At 40.0% G+C, this 18,821-nt stretch overlaps 1 protein-coding gene across 1 annotated transcript in view; it reads left to right on the top strand.

Moving 5' to 3' along the window:
- Window positions 1–18,821, top strand: part of LOC141767438 (E3 ubiquitin-protein ligase rnf213-alpha-like) — a 54,627-nt gene that overhangs the window by 21,843 nt on the left and 13,963 nt on the right. The window contains exons 23-48 of the mRNA XM_074634728.1: window positions 111–248; window positions 520–675; window positions 780–2,061; window positions 2,360–2,541; window positions 2,672–2,827; window positions 3,217–6,774; window positions 8,253–8,383; window positions 8,608–8,703; window positions 8,824–8,945; window positions 9,201–9,314; window positions 9,404–9,453; window positions 10,099–10,249; window positions 10,358–10,493; window positions 10,730–10,915; window positions 11,236–11,360; window positions 11,486–11,646; window positions 12,036–12,239; window positions 12,668–12,855; window positions 14,280–14,400; window positions 14,649–14,749; window positions 14,859–15,038; window positions 15,541–15,686; window positions 16,980–17,082; window positions 17,333–17,447; window positions 18,198–18,393; window positions 18,482–18,672. Coding sequence (XP_074490829.1) covers window positions 111–248; window positions 520–675; window positions 780–2,061; window positions 2,360–2,541; window positions 2,672–2,827; window positions 3,217–6,774; window positions 8,253–8,383; window positions 8,608–8,703; window positions 8,824–8,945; window positions 9,201–9,314; window positions 9,404–9,453; window positions 10,099–10,249; window positions 10,358–10,493; window positions 10,730–10,915; window positions 11,236–11,360; window positions 11,486–11,646; window positions 12,036–12,239; window positions 12,668–12,855; window positions 14,280–14,400; window positions 14,649–14,749; window positions 14,859–15,038; window positions 15,541–15,686; window positions 16,980–17,082; window positions 17,333–17,447; window positions 18,198–18,393; window positions 18,482–18,672 — 8,289 coding nt within the window. The remainder of the gene's footprint in view (window positions 1–110; window positions 249–519; window positions 676–779; window positions 2,062–2,359; window positions 2,542–2,671; window positions 2,828–3,216; window positions 6,775–8,252; window positions 8,384–8,607; window positions 8,704–8,823; window positions 8,946–9,200; window positions 9,315–9,403; window positions 9,454–10,098; window positions 10,250–10,357; window positions 10,494–10,729; window positions 10,916–11,235; window positions 11,361–11,485; window positions 11,647–12,035; window positions 12,240–12,667; window positions 12,856–14,279; window positions 14,401–14,648; window positions 14,750–14,858; window positions 15,039–15,540; window positions 15,687–16,979; window positions 17,083–17,332; window positions 17,448–18,197; window positions 18,394–18,481; window positions 18,673–18,821) is intronic.

Genomic DNA, 18,821 nt, shown 5'->3' with positions numbered 1-18,821 from the left:
TACTGTATTTTACTAGCCATTTTACTATTTTATGGGAAACAAATACTTGATTATTTTAGTTTACTTTAGAATTATATTCAGATTTTTTTTTGTTTGGTGTCTGATTTCAGTGGGATACAGCACGTCATCTGGATTGGTTAAAGACTGTTAAGGAGAGCCATGGATCTGTTGAATTTTCGTCCCTGTCCCTGGCTACATCCATCAATGAGAATGGGATATACACTATCAAGGCCCTAAACCACAAAAAGGCACGCTAACAGACTACTTGAAATGAATGTTAAAATTTGAAAGAATTACAGGACTACTTGAAAAAAACAATAACATGACAGCATTTTTCTGTGTGATGATCAGATAATTACCTTTTGAGTGCAATTTTGTTTTTCAGGGACCTAATATTTTTAACTTTAGTAATGTATATATAAATCAACAAAATTTAAATGAGCTTTTCTTGCCTCGTGCATGTGATGTGAAATTAACACACTAATGTAGTCCATATCATATTGATGTTTCCCTTTATAGCTCACTCTAGAGACTTCCCTGATGCTGCAAATTCAGGACGGACATGAGAAAAACATGACGTGCACCTATGAGGACCTGAAAGAATTGCAAAATAAACTTATGCTCATGTCCGGAAGAGGGGAACAAAATCAGAGTGAAGTGGAACACTTTGCTGAGGTGTGTATTAATTGTATATTTTGTGACTTTATGAAAAAGCTTTATAGTTTAAGTCTGTATTTTTTACATTGCCTGTAATCTCACTTTATTTCCTTCATATTCAGGTGTTTGACAATGTCCAAAGACTTGCCAAAGCATTTGTAGACCTCTATGCTGCAGGGAACCCTCTCTTCAGGTGTTGGGACGCTAAGATTTATTGCAAAGCTCAGAGTGACCCATGTATCATTATGGAAATCAACTTTTGCAAGACCCTGCATCGCATCCAAGTATGTGGAAGTTTAGTTGAACAACTTGTAGCGCTCTCCAAGAAGATGGAGCTGTTTCTTGATGACTGGCAAAACTTCATGGACAAACAGAGATCTGATCAGTACTACTTAAACTACTACACAGCAGAACAAATATTCTACCTGTGCAGTATTGTGACTCCAACAAATGTGAATGCAGAAATAGAGGAAAAAGCTTTGATGATGCTCTCTTTCATCAAACCAAACTGCATAACATCAGATGTCTGGAGCACATGGAGAAGGTTCTACAACCAATTTGAGCCTGGCAAAAGGATTAATGAAGATACTCACTTTCAAAGTCACTTTCTTCACCGGGAAGACAGCGATATGTCTTCAGTCAATGTGAGTCATTTTACAGCCGATGATCCAGCAGACATGACAGACCAGACTGTCAGTTTGAAAGAACTAGAAGAGTTGTGGAATGGCTACATGAAGAATGAGGGGATCTTTTTCCATGACCTTTTGGACATAAGGAGTTTAGGGGGTCTGTTGGAAATGATGACTGTCACAGAAAACCAAAGTGAAAATGAAATGGAAGAACCAGTGCTCTCAGAGACTAGAGACAATTCATTCAGAAGATGTCTCCCAAAAGGCCTCTACTCAAACCAACCAAATCTCATAATCTGCCCACACGATGAGGTGCTGACTTCAAGTATCTCCTTGTACATGACCAGTGACTATGAGCCACTGCCGAGTTATGATGAGGTTCTCTTGTGTACCCCTGCCACATCTTATGAGCAAGTAGAGCTTTTCCTGAGGAGAGCTCTCATACCAGGTGACATTGGCCAGAAGATTTACACAATGATTTGGGCAGACCAACTAACCTATGACGTTAGCTGTGCAATGGAGAAGTGTTTTCAGAAACTGCGTTCCCTGTTTAAACAGGATTGCAGGCTTGTGATCTTTTGCAGCTCTGACAGGGAGCACACTTACATTCCTACTGCATTCAGTCAGTTCAAAAGAGACTTTGTGTCACAAGAGCCATTGGAAAGGATCCAGAAGTACTTGTCCAGGCATTACACTGTCTACTCCGATCACAAGAACGCTGTGTTCAAAGGTGGCCATTCTGTTGGTATTGTTGCTTCCCAACGTGCAGGAGTAGGTGAGTCCTACATGTACAGTAGTTTTTCTTCTCATTTTTCTAATTTACTCTATGTGCCAGTGTATATCTTTAATTTACTCTATGTGCCAGTGTTATGTAAAGGAATTATGAAGATAGATAATCAACAAAAGCAACTTAAGTAATAATAGCAATTTCTATGGTTATGCATTATACAGTATACTGTATTGAGAATCTGAACCTGATCTGAGCTTTAAGTAACACTAACATTTGTGTTCCACTCAATTATTATTGATGCCGTGATTTCAGCCAGCCAAATGTTATTATTCTACCATTTTAGGTAAGTCATTGTATGTCCGAAGATTGTATGAAAAACTGGAGGGAAGTGTTGAAAAAGGAACTGCATTTAAGAAGTGCATCCGACTAACTGAACATGAGGTTGATGACCACAAGATTCTCCAGTCTTTGTATGACACACCAAAACAAAAAGATCTCATGTTTCACTTTGACGTCACATCCTCGGTAAGCAATGTTTATACAACCATGACAATGAAAGTTCTTTGCTTTTTTACAGTGTGGTTCTTAGAGAATCCTTAAGTCAAAATTGTCTGTATCCAATAACATTAAGCTTTTTGCAAACTGTAATACCCAGGTGCAAAAAGGCTTGAATGAATTCCTATTCAAGCTTTTCTTTTTGCGGTACCTGATGGATTCAGATGGACGGATGTGGCGCTGCAGCCAGAAACACTTGTACATCATTGAGTTACTGGAATCCACAAATCATCAGCCCAGATATGATCCCGGACCTGTAAGTTGAGATTTACTGTTGCTGTGCATTCTTCATCCTATGAAATCATATCACACTTTTTTATGGGTTTCCTTTCATTATTTACATTATTGTTGCACCTTGTCTAGTTAAATGTTTTGATAAAGGATTCTAAAATAACTAAATTTAACTGGTGTGTTACGCAAAGTACATGAAACCACATCCTGTCAGAATCCTAGCATTTTGTTTTGCAGGCAGGACAATTATGATTGGCTGAATATATTATAGAGGTAATTGCAGTAGCTGCAATTTGCAGCAAGTAGGAGAATGAAGTATAACATTTTGGTGAAATACATTTTATCAAGATCTTTGAATGAGAGGATAGGCTTGATTGATTATAAACTTGAATATATTTATTTGTGTATTTTTAGGGACGAAAGGAAAACTTTGCATTCTCTGACGTTTTCCCGAAGGTGTTTTGTCGTCCGCCAAAGGAGGTTATGGCTTTGGAAATGAGGAGAGAGGAAAACACTGACATGGAGAGTGATGACCCCCTCATGGATGATGAATGTTTCAGGAGTGAAGCTTATCAAAGACCATACCAGTACCTCACACGTTTTTACAACAATAACAACCTTGACAACTTCACTTACCAGGGCATTGAAGGGACTCATGCAAAGTTTCTTCAGATACTCTTGATCTACTGTGGCATAATAGATCCATCATGGGCAGAGCTACGTAACTTCGTCTGGTTTCTTAATCTTCAGTTGCAAGACTGTGAGAATTCGGTCTTCTGCAAATTTGAGTTTGTTGGAGACACTCTTCGTGGGTTCAAAAACTTTGTGGTTGAGTTCATGATCTTGATGTCAAAAGACTTTGCAACCCCATCACTATGCATCACCGACCAGAGCACAGGGAGGCAACACATTGACATCAGTGGGCTTAATGAAAGAGACTTGGCTCCATTCCTCATTAGAAAAAGGTGGGAATCTGAGCCACATCCATACATCTTTTTTAATGATGACCACATCTCCATGACTTTCATTGGGTTTCACCTGGTGCCCAATGACCAGAAAGGGGTTGATGCCATAAACCCCTTGACAGGAGTTGTGATAAAGAAAAACATCATGACTCGAGAGCTGTACACCGGCTTAAGAGTTCAGAGAGTCCCTTTTAATAGGGACTTTGATCAGCTTCCTCGAGCTGACAAGATTGAGCATCTGTGCAGTGTGCTTGGCATCAAATGGCTTACAGATCCTGATGAAACATATGAACTGACCACCGATAATATTCTCAAAATGATGGCAATCCATATGCGATTTAGGTGTGGCATCCCGGTCATCATAATGGGTGAAACAGGATGTGGGAAGACAAGGCTAATAAAGTTCATGTGTGAACTGAGAAGGTGTGGAGCAGCGGCAGAAAACATGAAACTGGTTAAGGTTCATGGAGGAACTACATCAGAAATGATACATGAGAAAGTAAAGGAAGCAGAACATCTTTCAAGGACCAATACAGAGAATCATGAATTTGACACAGTTCTTTTCTTTGATGAGGCAAACACCACAGAAGCCATCAACAGCATCAAGGAGATCATTTGTGATAACTCTGTACAGGGACAACAACTTGGCTCTCAAACAGGCCTACAGATTGTTGCTGCATGCAACCCCTACAGGAAACATACAGACAAGATGATTGAAAGGCTTGAGGCATCTGGATTGGGCTACCGGGTCAGGGCTGAGGAGACTGAAGACAGACTTGGTTCCATCCCTCTCCGCCAGCTTGTGTATCGTGTTCATGCGTTACCCCCCAGCATGATTCCTCTTGTTTGGGACTTTGGGCAGCTCAATGACTCAACAGAGCAAATGTACATCAAACAAATAGTGCTAAGAGAGGTGAAGGCCAACTCGATTGAGAAGCGTTATATTCCAACTATAACTCAGGTGTTGTCGTCATCACAAAAGTTCATGAGGGAGAAGAAAGATGAGTGCAGCTTTGTCAGTTTGAGGGATGTTGAACGTTGCATGCACGTGTTTGTGTGGTTCCACAAAAATCACAACATGTTTGCTGTGAAACTGAGAGCATTCCTTGAAGAGCAGAAGAAAAAAAACACAAAGATGTTTTCACCTGCTTGTGACAGAGTAATCTGGTCACTCTTGATGGCCACTGGAGTGTGCTATCAGTCCTGCTTGGAGGACAAAAGGCAATATCAGAAAACTATCAGCCAGTTGCTTCCTTGTGAATACAACACACAGAGAGAAATCCAACTCATGCAGGACCTCCTACTTGATGGTGTACCCATGGGTAAGACAATAGCCAGAAATGAGGCTTTGAAAGAAAACTTCTTCATGATGGTGATCTGTGTTGAGCTAAGAATCCCCTTGTTTATTGTTGGGAAACCAGGGAGCTCCAAATCACTGTCCAAAACCCTAATTGCAGATGCAATGCAGGGCCCTGCCTCACATTCTGAACTCCACAAGACGCTGAAGCAGATACATCTGGTGTCTTTCCAGTGCAGCCCTCATTCAACCCCTGAAGGAATCATCAACACATTCAAACAGTGTGCCCGCTTTCAGGAAAGCAAAAACTTGGATGAATACATCTCAGTCGTTGTTCTTGACGAGATTGGATTGGCTGAAGATTCCCCTAAAATGCCACTGAAAACACTGCACCCATTACTGGAAGAGGGCTGTGTCGATGATGAGCCAAAACCTCATCAAAGGGTTGGGTTCATTGGAATTTCCAACTGGGCACTAGACCCTGCGAAGATGAATCGTGGAATATTTGTGTCGCGTGGAGATCCAAACCAGAAAGAGCTCATCAAAAGTGCTAAAGGGATATGCTCGTCTGAAGAGAAGGTGCTTGAAAAGATCAAACACCTCTTTGAGCCTTTTGCAAAAGCATATATGACAGTATGCGAAGAAGGCAGGGGTTTCTTTGGTCTGCGGGATTTCTACAGTCTGATAAAGATGGTATTTTCAATTACTAAAAACAGTAATAAGAGTCCCACCGCAAATCAAATCACTGAAGCAGTCCTGAGAAACTTCAGCGGAAAAGATGATGTGGGTGTGATGAGCATATTCAAAAGCGAACTCAGAGATGACTTTGCCAATGCCAGCGTCACCACCATTGATTTGGTCGAGCCAAGCATCTCTCCAGATTGCCAAGAGGACGAAAGTCGTTATCTTTTAATCCTCACAAAAAACTACGCAGCTCTTCAGATTCTCCAACAGATATTCCACCGTCACAAAATCCAGCCAAAGATCATCTTTGGGTCTAGTTTCCCAAAGGACCAGGAGTACACGCAGATTTGTAGGAACATCAATCGTGTCAAGGTTTGCATGGAGACCGGACAGACAGTTGTGCTTCTGAACCTTCAGAATCTGTACGAAAGTCTGTATGATGCTCTCAACCAATACTATGTGACCCTAGGGGGTCAGAAGTATGTTGATCTTGGTTTAGGAACACATCGTGTGAAATGCAGAGTTCACAAAAACTTCAGGCTCATTGTCATTGAAGAGAAAGAGGTGGTCTACGAGCAGTTTCCAATCCCACTGATCAACAGATTGGAGAAACACTACCTTGACATCAACACTGTTCTCAGAAATGAGCAGAAGGACATTGCCAGACAACTACAGGAATGGGTTGCTGATTTTGTCTCCTCAAGTGGTCAACACATGAAAAAGCAATACGTTCCAAGTGATGTCTTCATCGGCTACCACTCAGACACATGCTCCTCTGTGGTCCTGCAAGTAACAGAGAATCAACGTGTTGAAACAGATTCTCAGACCACTCTGAACAAAGCCAAAGACATTCTGCTCAACTGTGCCACTTCAGACTCGGTTGTTCGTCTGGACAAATCCAGACTGCCTGATGAGGAAAGGGAACATTTAATGAAAAAATATGTGAAAGAGAAGATGCACAGTTCATTGGGAGACTACATTGTCTATCACACACAGCAGTCGGAACAGTCCCACTTCTTCACTGAGGTAAAACATTTTTTTTTACTATTCTATCAAATATTAGTCAATATAGATCATTTTCATTCTCATTTTAACACTCTGACTCTGGCATAATGTCTATGCCATCTCTGCCTACACCTGAACTTTTGTTAAGTTAGCTTTAGATTGTTTCCACCTTAAAGTATCCTCATGTGGAGTGGAAGTAACAGATTAAAGTTATTACTGGTTTTACAGTACAGCGCAGATCCTGTTTCATATTGGTAAAAGGCTGTAGAAATTTCAACGTGCATTACAGTAGTACATGGGGAAAAAAAATCGAAATTACAAAGAAGGTTGTTTTTTTTATAAAACGGTTGCTATAGCGTGACAAAAGTGCATGAAACAGGTAACCTGAAAAAAATCATGTGTCTCTGTGTCCTTCGGTGCTCCTAACAGCATCTGCAAGATTTCACAGACCGGAGGAAAACAAGCAGTAAGAGCTGATCTGAGGTCTGCTGTCCATGAGAGCCAGCTGTCAATCACTCGCGAACTCCGACCAAATAGTCAAACTAGGCAGCGCTGATCAAATATGAATCAATATTATGTTACGTTAATGCCTATTTCTCGCCTCAAATGTTTTCAGAATCATCTTGTCGTGTACTGTCTAGCTGTAAAATGAGAAAGTTTGTGACGCCGCCGCCATTATGAAATCTGGTGAAGGAACGCCAAGTTCCGGTCACATGACCGGAGCACAGCCAATAGGAACGCTCTCTCAATGAAATGACCTGTGATTGGTCAAAGTCTCCCGTCACAGGCAAACAATTTTAAAGCATGAAAACAGAGCCATGAGGAGGTGCAGAAGTCTAGTTATCTCTCAGAACAGTTGAATTACAATATGCTGAAAGGTTATTATGGAATTTTTGCCCAATGATGCCTAAAATATACGGCCTACTGCCACTTTAAATTATTACAAGATATATGATTAGCAATATCAAGGTGCAGTCATATACAATTCACAGCTGACCACTAACTTGTGGCCTGCGTAGTAAATCACAGGCTGATAACACATACCTTGACAATGTAACAGTAGGGGTGTAACGCTTCAGAAACCCGAGACCGAAACCACAAACGTCCACGGTCTCGTGTCACGGTTGCGGCTTCCGTGCTGCAATCTCTCCCCCCGCCACTGCGACTGCTCTCATTATGTTAAGAGGCGAAGCTCTCAGGGTGGCTGCTACTAAACCCGAGATCGCAGTTCAACAAAGCATCCAGGAGGTGACAGTGTTCACTAACAGATGTCTATTTACAGCACCAAAACCTGGACCATTTGTGTTTAATTTGTAAGAAATTATTGTACAAATGGACAAAGTGAACCGTGGCTCAAAAATCGTGGTCTGAACCGAATCGAGAATTGTTACACCCCGAAACAGTACTGTATATGTTGGTGGCCTTTTCTGTTAGCAAAAGCAAATGAGAAATTAATTGCATAATATTTTGTAATTCTTAATTCTTTTGCTTTTTTAAAGGTAACAACATTTTCCAGGCTACTGACTGCAGCAGACACTCAACAACTGCAGAATGTGATAAAGCTTGATGATATCAAACTGCTGTCACTGCAACAGTTTGACACAGAGTACTCTTTCCTCAAGAAAATCAGGTGTGTAAATACAGTATAAAGAGCATGTCACATCTGCTTAGGTGCTCATTTCAGTCTAACTAAACAACGGCCTTTTCCCACACCCTTGGGTTTATTTTCTTGGGATTCTTCTTAGGACAATTATAAAACTGACAATATTGTGCATTACACTGAGTACATATATGGACCTGCATTCGACTGTCAAGTGATGACTGTCTATTCAAATGACTATGTCCTGGTATTAGGGAATTTCTTGACTCAACGCCTGCAGACAAAGTGCTCATTATCCAAACAGACTATGATGAAGACTCCCACAAGAGGAATATTCTTTCCTCAGCCAAGTGAGTCTGAAGATCATCACATATTACTTTCTTTTTACATCTTTCTCTAATATTATTGCAAAAGTTCACATTTGTTCACTTTTTTTTCTTTTACTTATGCTTAATGCATGGGTTTCTCAGGTATTCATGCATCAGTGAAATAAACAAGTGGGCCACTACTGACAACACAAAGACATTTGTGTACTTTGTCACCAAACTTCCTCGAATTGAGGGTGGGACCTCCTATGTTGGGTTTCAAGGCGGTTAGTCTTGCTGTTACACATGCACACACACTACATGAGTAGCAAATTGGTTTATTTCACCAACATATTAGCACAACAAAACAATAGTAATGGTAATAATATTAATACAGTATATATACAGTAGCACCTGATGTGTTGCACATTAAGAGTAACAAAAAACTAATCAGAAAGAAAGAGCAGACAATTTAAATAACAGTTAAAACTTACATATTGTGTCTTCATTAATATCACTTTTTAAAATAATTTTTTTTTCAGGTCCTTGGATGTCTGTTCACATTGATGATCTCAGAAGATCAAAAGAGTTTGCTTCTGATGTTCATTCCCTGAAAAATCTACGCATAAGTGAACTTTTTGAAGATCCACCAGAGGGTAATTCATCAAAGATCAGATTTTTCTAAAGAATGTTATATATTTTAAGTAAATGAGTAAATTCACTTATAATTCTCTTTCTTTTCAAGCCATGGAGACAGAAGACCACATCGGTGTGCCACAAAATGATGATTCCACTGTATGTGTAATTTACCACCCATATTCATAAACCAGGAAGAACAAAACAAACCTGATAACCAGTCAGGCTCATAAACAAAATACAATTTACTAATCTCTGATGCATGGTTAAGTACAAACTAACTGTAGAAGTTTAACATTTGCCACCACTTTTTTTTTCTTTTACTTTTGTTACCTACTTGTGCATTATTTTTAAATTGGTAACGGAACACATACCCAGCATAACAAGTAATTTGAAAGAGCTAGGTCAGCTAAGTCTGAATCACAGTTCAGGGATCAGATTAGTATTGTAACCGGATACCAAACCAGGAAGGGCTCACAATTTCATTGTGAATTTTTAAATATTCTGAATCTAGGAGTCATTGTGAGGAGACACACTGACTCAGACATGACAATGGGAAGCATCTATCCACAGCTGAGAATGTTTTATGATTTGGCATAGAAATCGAGGCTTCACCATGATTACACTTCACCATATTTCACTACTATACATTGGCAAAGTCATCCCTACTATTTGCCATAATGTGGCAAAAAATGCAACATCATGACACGAGTCAGTTACTGAATCAGGATTCACTAATAGGACATTTTTCCTTTTTCAAATGCCGGGCCGCTGTTGTTAATTTATTTGTTCACATTTTTGTAGGTTTGGGGAGATTTGTTTGATGTAACAAATCTGATGAGGAGTTGTGTGCAGAGTGCAGTGAGCATGCTCAGAGATGCAGCAGACAGTGGTGAACTCAGCACTAAGAGAGTTGAGAACCTGCTCACACTTCTGGATGGAAGTCAGACACAAGGTTAGAAAATAAGTCAATGTGGCTGATCTTTTCATTTCAGGCCATTGTTATACACATCTACTCCGTGTGCAGTGAAAATGCACCTTACTGACAATTTTTGTTTTCAAGGTGTGTTTGCGAACATTGTGAGGAAGCGTCTCCACTCACTGTTAGAGGACTATGAGGCCATCATCCCCAATCCAAAAAGATGGGTTCTAACGGAGGCATCTAATGTCAATGCTCTTCAAGAGGGGGGAACATTCCTGTACGTCTCTCCTTTACATCCCTTATAGTCTTTGTGACCTTTTTCTTTACTATAATTGCATACAATCTTTCTTTGTCATTTAATCCATCACTTACTTAAATCTATTTTATAGTATAAACTTCAACTACACAAGCTATTCAGCTGTTTATCACTGCCAGTGTATCACTCTCTCATCTTTTTTTACATATGCAAATGTCAGCTTGATGTTAAGAAAATCATTTTGATATTTCTCACAGACACACACTGTGGAGGAAAATCCAAGCAGTTGTCACTCCACTTCTAGCCATCTTGGTCTCAGTCATTGACCGAGATTGCAATGTGGACCTTCTGCTGAATGAGAGCGATGACATCAGGAACCTGTGGCTTGAGCTATTTGGGAGCAAAGAGATGCTCCATGTACCTTATGTGAGGGTGGAAAGCGAGTGAGTATCTCTTGGTTGTATGATCATGGTATCTATTCAGCACAAGTGCTTCAATTTGAGATTCATCATCTTTGATGATCAAGATAATCTTGACAACATACCACTGATGTTGTTTTAGTCTGTTTTTTTACATTTAGTTTTTAAAAAGAAACATTGTAACAGCTATCAGTTCTGAATGGTTTGTTTTCTGACTCATGAAAAAAATGCAAGTCAAATCTAATGAATAACAGTATTAGTTAGAGGCTATTCTGGTGAGAATAAAAGTATTGTAATTCCTCTGTCTTGCAAAGTCACATTCATAACATTTGCCTCTCATACAGCTCCAGTATCTTAATGGTACAAAGCCATAGCACAGGTGGCAACATCATGCACTGCCTCATGCCCTTCAGTTGGTGGATCAAAGACTTCCTGGATGGGCTCATGATGCAAACATCCAGACCTGAAAGTAAATATCAAACTGTATAAGTAACATATCTGAATGCCCTCTGTCCTTCAGTTGTGCTGTACATTTTAAGTACTTGCTGAAACTGAAAGATTGAACCATTACTTACCAGTGGCATTTCTGTGCAGCTCATTTACCTCGACGTTTCCAAGAACTGTTCTTGAACACTCCACTTGGCAGTTACTTGGCAAAAAATGTGGATGAAAAAATGAAGAAAGAATTTTTCGAAAGGTACCTGCAGGATTTTGTTACCATGACCCTGAAAGGTGCATCAGATGAAGAATTGCAGGTAAGAGTAAATAAAGTGCTTAATGTCTGCGTCCATTAGCTGCAATACTACTGCTCTCACTTCCTCAAAACATTTTACTGTATATATTTGATTTTTGTGGTGTTTCAACAACCCAATCCAGTGGGGTCAAATGCAACAATCCAATTTAACACTGCCTCAAAATGTTGTTGATGCAACACACGACTAGTAGTGGAAGGAAATTTAACTAAACTCATTGGTGCATACATAAGCATTAACCACATGGATTTTCTACACTTGAGTTATGGAGAAATTGGTTTGTCAAACCTTTTAAATGCTTCAGTCAAACTTACCTTAATGTGGTTGCTCATTAACATTGCTGTTAAAAACAAATATGGTATTATTAATCTACTTGTGCATTTACTCCTCAGCTCTTGTGTCAGGCCCTGGCCAGCTGCGTTGATGAAATACAGAGACGAAAAAGAGATGAAGATGAGCTCTCTCTCCCTCTCATTCACATCGCCTACCATCTCTACCAAAGTCGTCTGCAGAACCTCTTACGGATGATATCTCTTCAGCCTGTTGTTGTTTCTTCTTTGCAAAGAAACAAGCACATTAGACATTGTCCAGAGATGGTAAACACATTTCTAAATTTCAGCAACATTTTCTGAATGGAAAATGTATACCCATCCTACAAACTTGAGGCCTGTGATTTTAATTTGTCATTGAGTAATTTCAAGGTGCAAAGTGTTATGATGTCACAGAGATGCTTGGAGATAAGAAAGGTCAATGATTGTTTTGTTATGGTGTTCTGCAGGGTACAGAACACTAAAATTCAGAGAATGCATCACAACTGTATTCATTTTAAAAAATCCCAGACCAGAGAGGACATTCAGTAAACAATTTTTGTACAGAAAAAACAAATATTGACCACCCTTTAATTCTGTTATCATTGAAAGGCATTTATTTGGATGTTTTGCATATTATTGAGCTCTTTTCACAGGATTTTTTCAAATTATTCAAAAGTATTGAATCACTTCCAAACTGTCTTGTTGCCCTTTAGGTTTTGGATGTCCACGCGGCCAAGGCATGTGTTGAACTCCTGGAGTCTGCAAATTTAGATACTGATGCTCTATGCCAGCACTGGCTAAAGCAGGTGAAGAGACTGCAGACTTCTTTGGAGTTGATTTGCTCTCAACATAACTCCAAACAATATGGAGAGCGATGCAAAGAAGGACTCCGTGGTGCCAGGTAAGAAACCGATGTACTGAAATTGGAGTAAAATACTAAATGACATGTGTCTGCATGGATTTTGTCTGGATGCTCTGTTTCCCTCCCACTCTGGTCACAAGCAGGTTAGGTGGCTTGGGAACTTTAAATTGTGAATGTTTTTTGTCTCTATATGTGTGTCTGTATGCCCTTTGATAGACTGATGATCTGACCAGGGCTGGTACCCAGGCCTCTCATGCAGTGTTTGCTAGAATAAGCTCTACTCTCTTATCAATAATACCATGAGCTATTTAGAAACTGGGTGGATGTATATTTCACACAGTGATGCAATGCCAAAGTCAACCATGTGCACTGTGAATAGCACAGATAAAGCCTTATTCAACAACTCTATTTTGTGGCATTGCGCAAAAACTTCATTCACTACTATAATAACTACAAGAGGCAGCAAGTTGGAGACTGAGACAGGTGGGAAAGCCTGAGGCCATCGGATGGATGGTCAACACAGTCTCACGTCAGTTTGTGAAAGTCACTAAATTGTATCTATTTCATTCTTGTATATAGAGACGAATTTCTCTTTTTTTTTCTTGACACGCAGCACGACTTTTAACAACGTATTTTTCGTGCGTTTTCTTATGAATAACGAGCAACCCGAGACGCACATGTAAATTTCTGCTCCAGTCTTTTCAGAATAAAACTACTTGGTTAGGTTTAGGCAACAAAACTACTTAGTTAGGTTTCAGAAAAAAATCGTGGTTTGAGTTAAAATAATACTGGAAGTGCTATAATTTAGGTATGGAAATTACATGACAAATAAATCAACGTTGACTTTTTGTTTCACACGGGACACAAACAGCGGCCTCCTGGGCAAAAGTCCTGTGTTTTTTGACCCACCCATCCACCCTGACCTCCTCCCTACACAGCGTTCGCTGCTCTTTATACTTCCCGGTTCACAATTACGTGGATTACATATGAATTGATTTTGTGCTGACATCACGAAAAAAATTCGAAATTTGTGTCTATGTACACAAATCAATACATTAAATTTTGTGACTATTTCATGAACTTGGCTGGGATTGATGGAGAATGGCAATGCCGGTGGCTGTGAAAGTCAGAATTTGGCTGAAGGGAGGGATGGAGGCAGAATAGGAAAAGCAGGACTTAGGCAGAATTTATAATGGAGGCAGCCCCATCACATCTGAAATAATGAGCTCTTCTGCTAAAGTCATAAGAAATTATGAAAATGTTATGAAATACAATATTAAACCCGTTAGGCTTCAGGGAAATCAAGTAGTGGTGCTGTTTCACATTGCAATGACCATGTATAATGAGTGAATTGATGACTTAAACCATCATCTAGTGCTTACCATCTCTGCTTACCAATTCCTGGGGTGAATCTGTATATCTACAACAAACTAACTGTGATTATGGTCTGTAATATTTTGAAGTAAGGACTGGAAGCGCATCTACATCCTCTCATTGTTTGTGGAACACATGCTACTGGGTTTCCAAAATGACGAGAATCAGCTCAGAACACTGGTCCTGAAACACATTCAAACCTTAAGCAGGGTGAGTAGATTTTTGTAGACCAATATATTCTCCAAAACATTAAGCAGTGCGGCCTCCATCCAATGTGATGGAGGTCCTTTTTTTAACCAAGAATTTTGGTGTCTCATGATGGTCCTCATGCTTTTGGCACATGTTGGCACATTACTGTGGTGTATTTTACATGACGTTCAGCCAACTGAAAAAAACTGAAAAATCACCATTATGGCTATTGATTTATTAATATCCAATGTTTTTCACCTCTTTCTAAGGTTCTGGAGGGAAACTCCAATGTAAAATCAATGAAGGCTTTTCAAGCTGTGATTGAAGTACTAAAGTCCTGTAAGCAGGGGGCAAGTGATCACATTTTCAGGTAAGGGCTTGTTAATTTGACAGTTCAGTTATTTTTAATGAAATAGTGAAAAATGTTCTTTTGCTGCACTTCAATGAATCTGATTGACGTTGGTTTCATTTTCATAAAGGTTTGGACTTCAGTGTGCGGTGTGCATGAGGGAGCCTCAGGATCCTGTGGGGCTGCCTTGCCATCACATCTACTGCTTAACATGCATCAGGGCAAGCCTTGATGCAGGACAGACTTCCTGTCCCAATTGCAGGCAGCAGTTACCAAATGACTTTCAGCCACATGTCTCTGAAGATATCAGGTGAGATGTTTTAAATATTTCATGTACCATTTAACACCTGTAAAAAGCCATATTCTTCTCTGGATCCAGGATCAGTTACAGAATAGCCAACGCAGAGCTCGTAGGGTTCGACTGTTAAAGTGATGTAAGCTATTATGAACTTTATTCTTGGCTTTTACCAACTGCACCACTGTTGTTATTAAGTGCACAGGAGCCTTTTTTGCACTGTACAGTGCTTAGCAGCTGCTTAATGAGCCGCCCGCCATGAAAGAAATATGTGTGTGCTTGGACACTGAGCAGTGTGACAGATATCACTCAGTGATTTCCTATTGTGCATACACTTATCCCGTATGTGTAGACAGTACAGTGGCATACAAACTGAAGCAAGAAAGTTGTCTGACAGAGTAATAATTGGGGACTCTGTTGGCTAATCTTAGCCACATTCGGAACTTTTCTAATAAATACTGATAAAACGTCATCACTTTTCATTTTTATGTTGCATTTGATTTTTGTGAATCTGCAGGGACTCTATTAAGAAACATGCCGAATTCAGGCAGCGTTGCAATGGTTTCTTCATTGATCTGCTCTCCACTGTGTGCTTCAAGGACAACATGCCGCCAGAGAAACCTGTCATCACCCACTTGTTGTCCTACCTGATGGTTGAGACAGGTACGCCTTACTGTAGAGCTCAAAGCAACATAATATGAAATATTGTTTCCTTTTTGTTTTCTTCACCTTCACCCTTTTTGTTATATTTGTTGAAATTCTCATTACATCTCGACAGCAATCAAAAAATCAAATGCAATCTGACAAAAAAAAGAAAACAATCTGGTATCTGTGGCTGTCGCAGGCCTTTAATAAGCCCGCCTAATTATTTCATTCGTCATCGGAGTGGCTAGGCAGGCGAATTTCCCAAATACTAACATGAGTACTTACAATAGCCATGTTAGTTGTTTACATTTATTATGATATTGTACGTGTTTTCTTACATGTGAATGAGACCTGAGGTAGTTGGATACGGTTGTAGAGGATGTCCTCCTCTCCCCTAATGCTCCCTCGTTGAGTCGTGGATTTTTTTGCGGTTGGATATGTAGGGATTTGGTAGGAACAGGTTTGGTTATTAGCAAATTAATGAATAATATCAATAGAATTATTAGTATTAATAAAAATGATCAATAAACATTAATAATAAGCGGGGCACCACCCTGGAATCAGGGACCAATAACCAAAGCCTAGTACGTTACCAATCCATGGGAGAAAAGGTTGGTAATTCCATGTGCGGACGTTGTGGTTCCAAGTCAAAGATGTTGTCTTTGCTGTGCTCAAATCAAGTTGTGCAGATTGGAGGAAGCTGGTCGCTCCAATACTTTCTTCCCAGCAGCTTGATAGCTTGGTGCCAACTTCCTTGCGGTTGTTGCTTGAAGTTAGTTGGTGAAAAGGCAGGCTCTCGCGTCTTCTGCTTAGAGGTTCCTTGTATTTCTGTCTGTTTCCTAACAGGCCATAGATCAGAGCAGAGCTACTTCTACAGCTTCTGGTCTGGAGGAAGAGCAGCAGCTCACCTCTCGCAGGTCAGCAGAGGTGAGGAGAGGGTGAAGAAAGATAAAGAACAAAGGATTATCCTTTGGTTTTGTCCTGGGGGAATTTCACACGTATGCGTGAATGCTACAGTGGCCAATGGCTGCTGAGCTGAGTCCTCTGCCAATGGCTACTGAGCTGAGTCCATGGTTGGAGATTCTCAATGGGTGCATGACTCAAGGATCCTGAGAAGCGTAGTTCATTGTCTTTGTCACCATTTGGTAATGGTGGGTCCCAACAGATACGTTTCCTACCCCAGCTTTAATAAAAAAAATTACATATGTTGTGTTTTTTTTTGACAATCATAACTTATCTTTTTTATATCTTTTATCCTCTCTTTTTCACATTTTGTTACTAATATTTACTCTAAATCATCTTTCAAACCAGAACATGAACAGATTCACACCAAAGATCTGACGCCTTTTGACGAGTCCCCAGATAAAAACCCAGTCGTGCGATCTGTTATCCTCAAGCTGCTGCTGAAGTTCAGGTAGGTAAACTAAATGAATCTCTGTAATGTTACCATTCAACATCTGAAGTTAAATGATGAGCTGTCTGGCAGATAAAAATGTCAGCTCTGTCAGCAACACTGAGGAGGAGTTTTGACAGCATTGCTGCTTTAATCATATTGAAGGATTTGGTTGTGAGAAAATGTCTGACTCGTTTTAAGCGCCTCTACTTCAACGTGCGAAGCTCTTCCGCATTGTACCATGTTTATGATGACCGTAACTGTGTTTCAGCTTTGATGACGTCCAGGAATATTTGCAGCAGCATTTGTCATCTGTTGAAGAAAGCAGATTTGTGGATGACAGGGATAAAGCAGAGCTTTATGCCTTGTACATCAACTGCATGGAGGTAAAACATAATTTAAACAAACATATGACTACTGTTTTATCATGTTTAATAGTGTAGAAATGTACCAATAAAAATGGAAGGAAGATTTCACTGAATATTATATTATTATGAGATATTTATGAAGCAGCACAAAAACTGTGTTGCTGTGAGAGTGTGACCTCCCAAAACCAAATTATTTCTCCAGCAGGACATTACACTTCTCATGGATTACTATTTGGTCTTTGAACTTTTTACTGGGCGTTTCAGTGCCAGAAGGGCCAACTATTTGTGTGGTGAGGCCAGATGTTGGGGGTCTAATGTGATTTCTGTAATTTTGACTCGAGTCTCTCTGGGACTCAGTTTACACCAAAAGATACAAAGGAGCAGGGGTCTTTTGTGTTGGATTAAGTGCAGGTTTATGTGCAATGTCAGGGTACTGTAAGTCTACAGGAGGTGTTTTATTCAGGCTCATTATTTAAAAAACAGTACAGTTACAGGATACCCTCCAGTATCTGAATGGGACAGGAAGGGTTCTGAAGGAGTTTGGATTTCAAGTCAAGTCAATTTTATTTGTATAACTCAATATCACAAATCACAAATTTGTCTCAGGGAGTTTTACAATCTGTAAAGGATATGACACCCTCTGTCCTTTACAATACAACCATCTGGCTCTGGATGGCAGCTGTACCACAAATTGTTGTTTCAGTTTCTGCTCATTGCTGATAGGAGTCAGTTGAAGTGACACTTAACTCTAGCATCTTCTCTTTGCAGGACTCCATGTGGGAGAAAATGCCTCAGGAAGGCGACACGGCTGAAGCTTACAATGATGAAACACAATTCCTGCACTTCTATTTGGCCAAAGTCACTTCTATTCCAGCAACAGTGTCTATTCAACATCTGCAGCACATTGCACGGTTGCGTCTGTCCCTCACCATGGCTGCCCAGCTCATCAGTGACAATCTGTCTGGTAAGAGATTACTTCACTACTGCTGACAGTTTGCATTGGTTAGCAATAAAAAAAATTAAGAGTCTGATGGACCACATTGCTGTTGCAGGCAACAATTTCCCAGATGGAGCAGAAGATTTCCTGAACATGGTGATTAAGTTCTGTGAGGAAAGTGGGAATGATTGGTACCGTGTTTACCTGATTCGCAAGCTCAGCGAATGGCAGGGTGTCGAGTCCGTCCAGATGCAGGTGAAACAACCAAATTTCCGCTGGCTTTTCCCTACAGAGATCCATCAGCAGGTACACCACCATTCATTAGCAAATCTACTCTAAAAAATGCATGTAAACATGTCACAATTATTACATGGTACAGCTAGTGGAGCCAATCATCAGCAGCACACTATCATTTGATATCATCATTTGCAGGTCTTCATTTACTAAATCATGGA

Source organism: Sebastes fasciatus, chromosome 5 (genome assembly GCF_043250625.1).
Source record: "Sebastes fasciatus isolate fSebFas1 chromosome 5, fSebFas1.pri, whole genome shotgun sequence".
NCBI classification, from domain to species: Eukaryota; Metazoa; Chordata; class Actinopteri; order Perciformes; family Sebastidae; genus Sebastes; species Sebastes fasciatus.
Note: the sequence above shows the minus strand (reverse complement) of the source record. Positions and strands in the feature narration are given on the sequence as shown.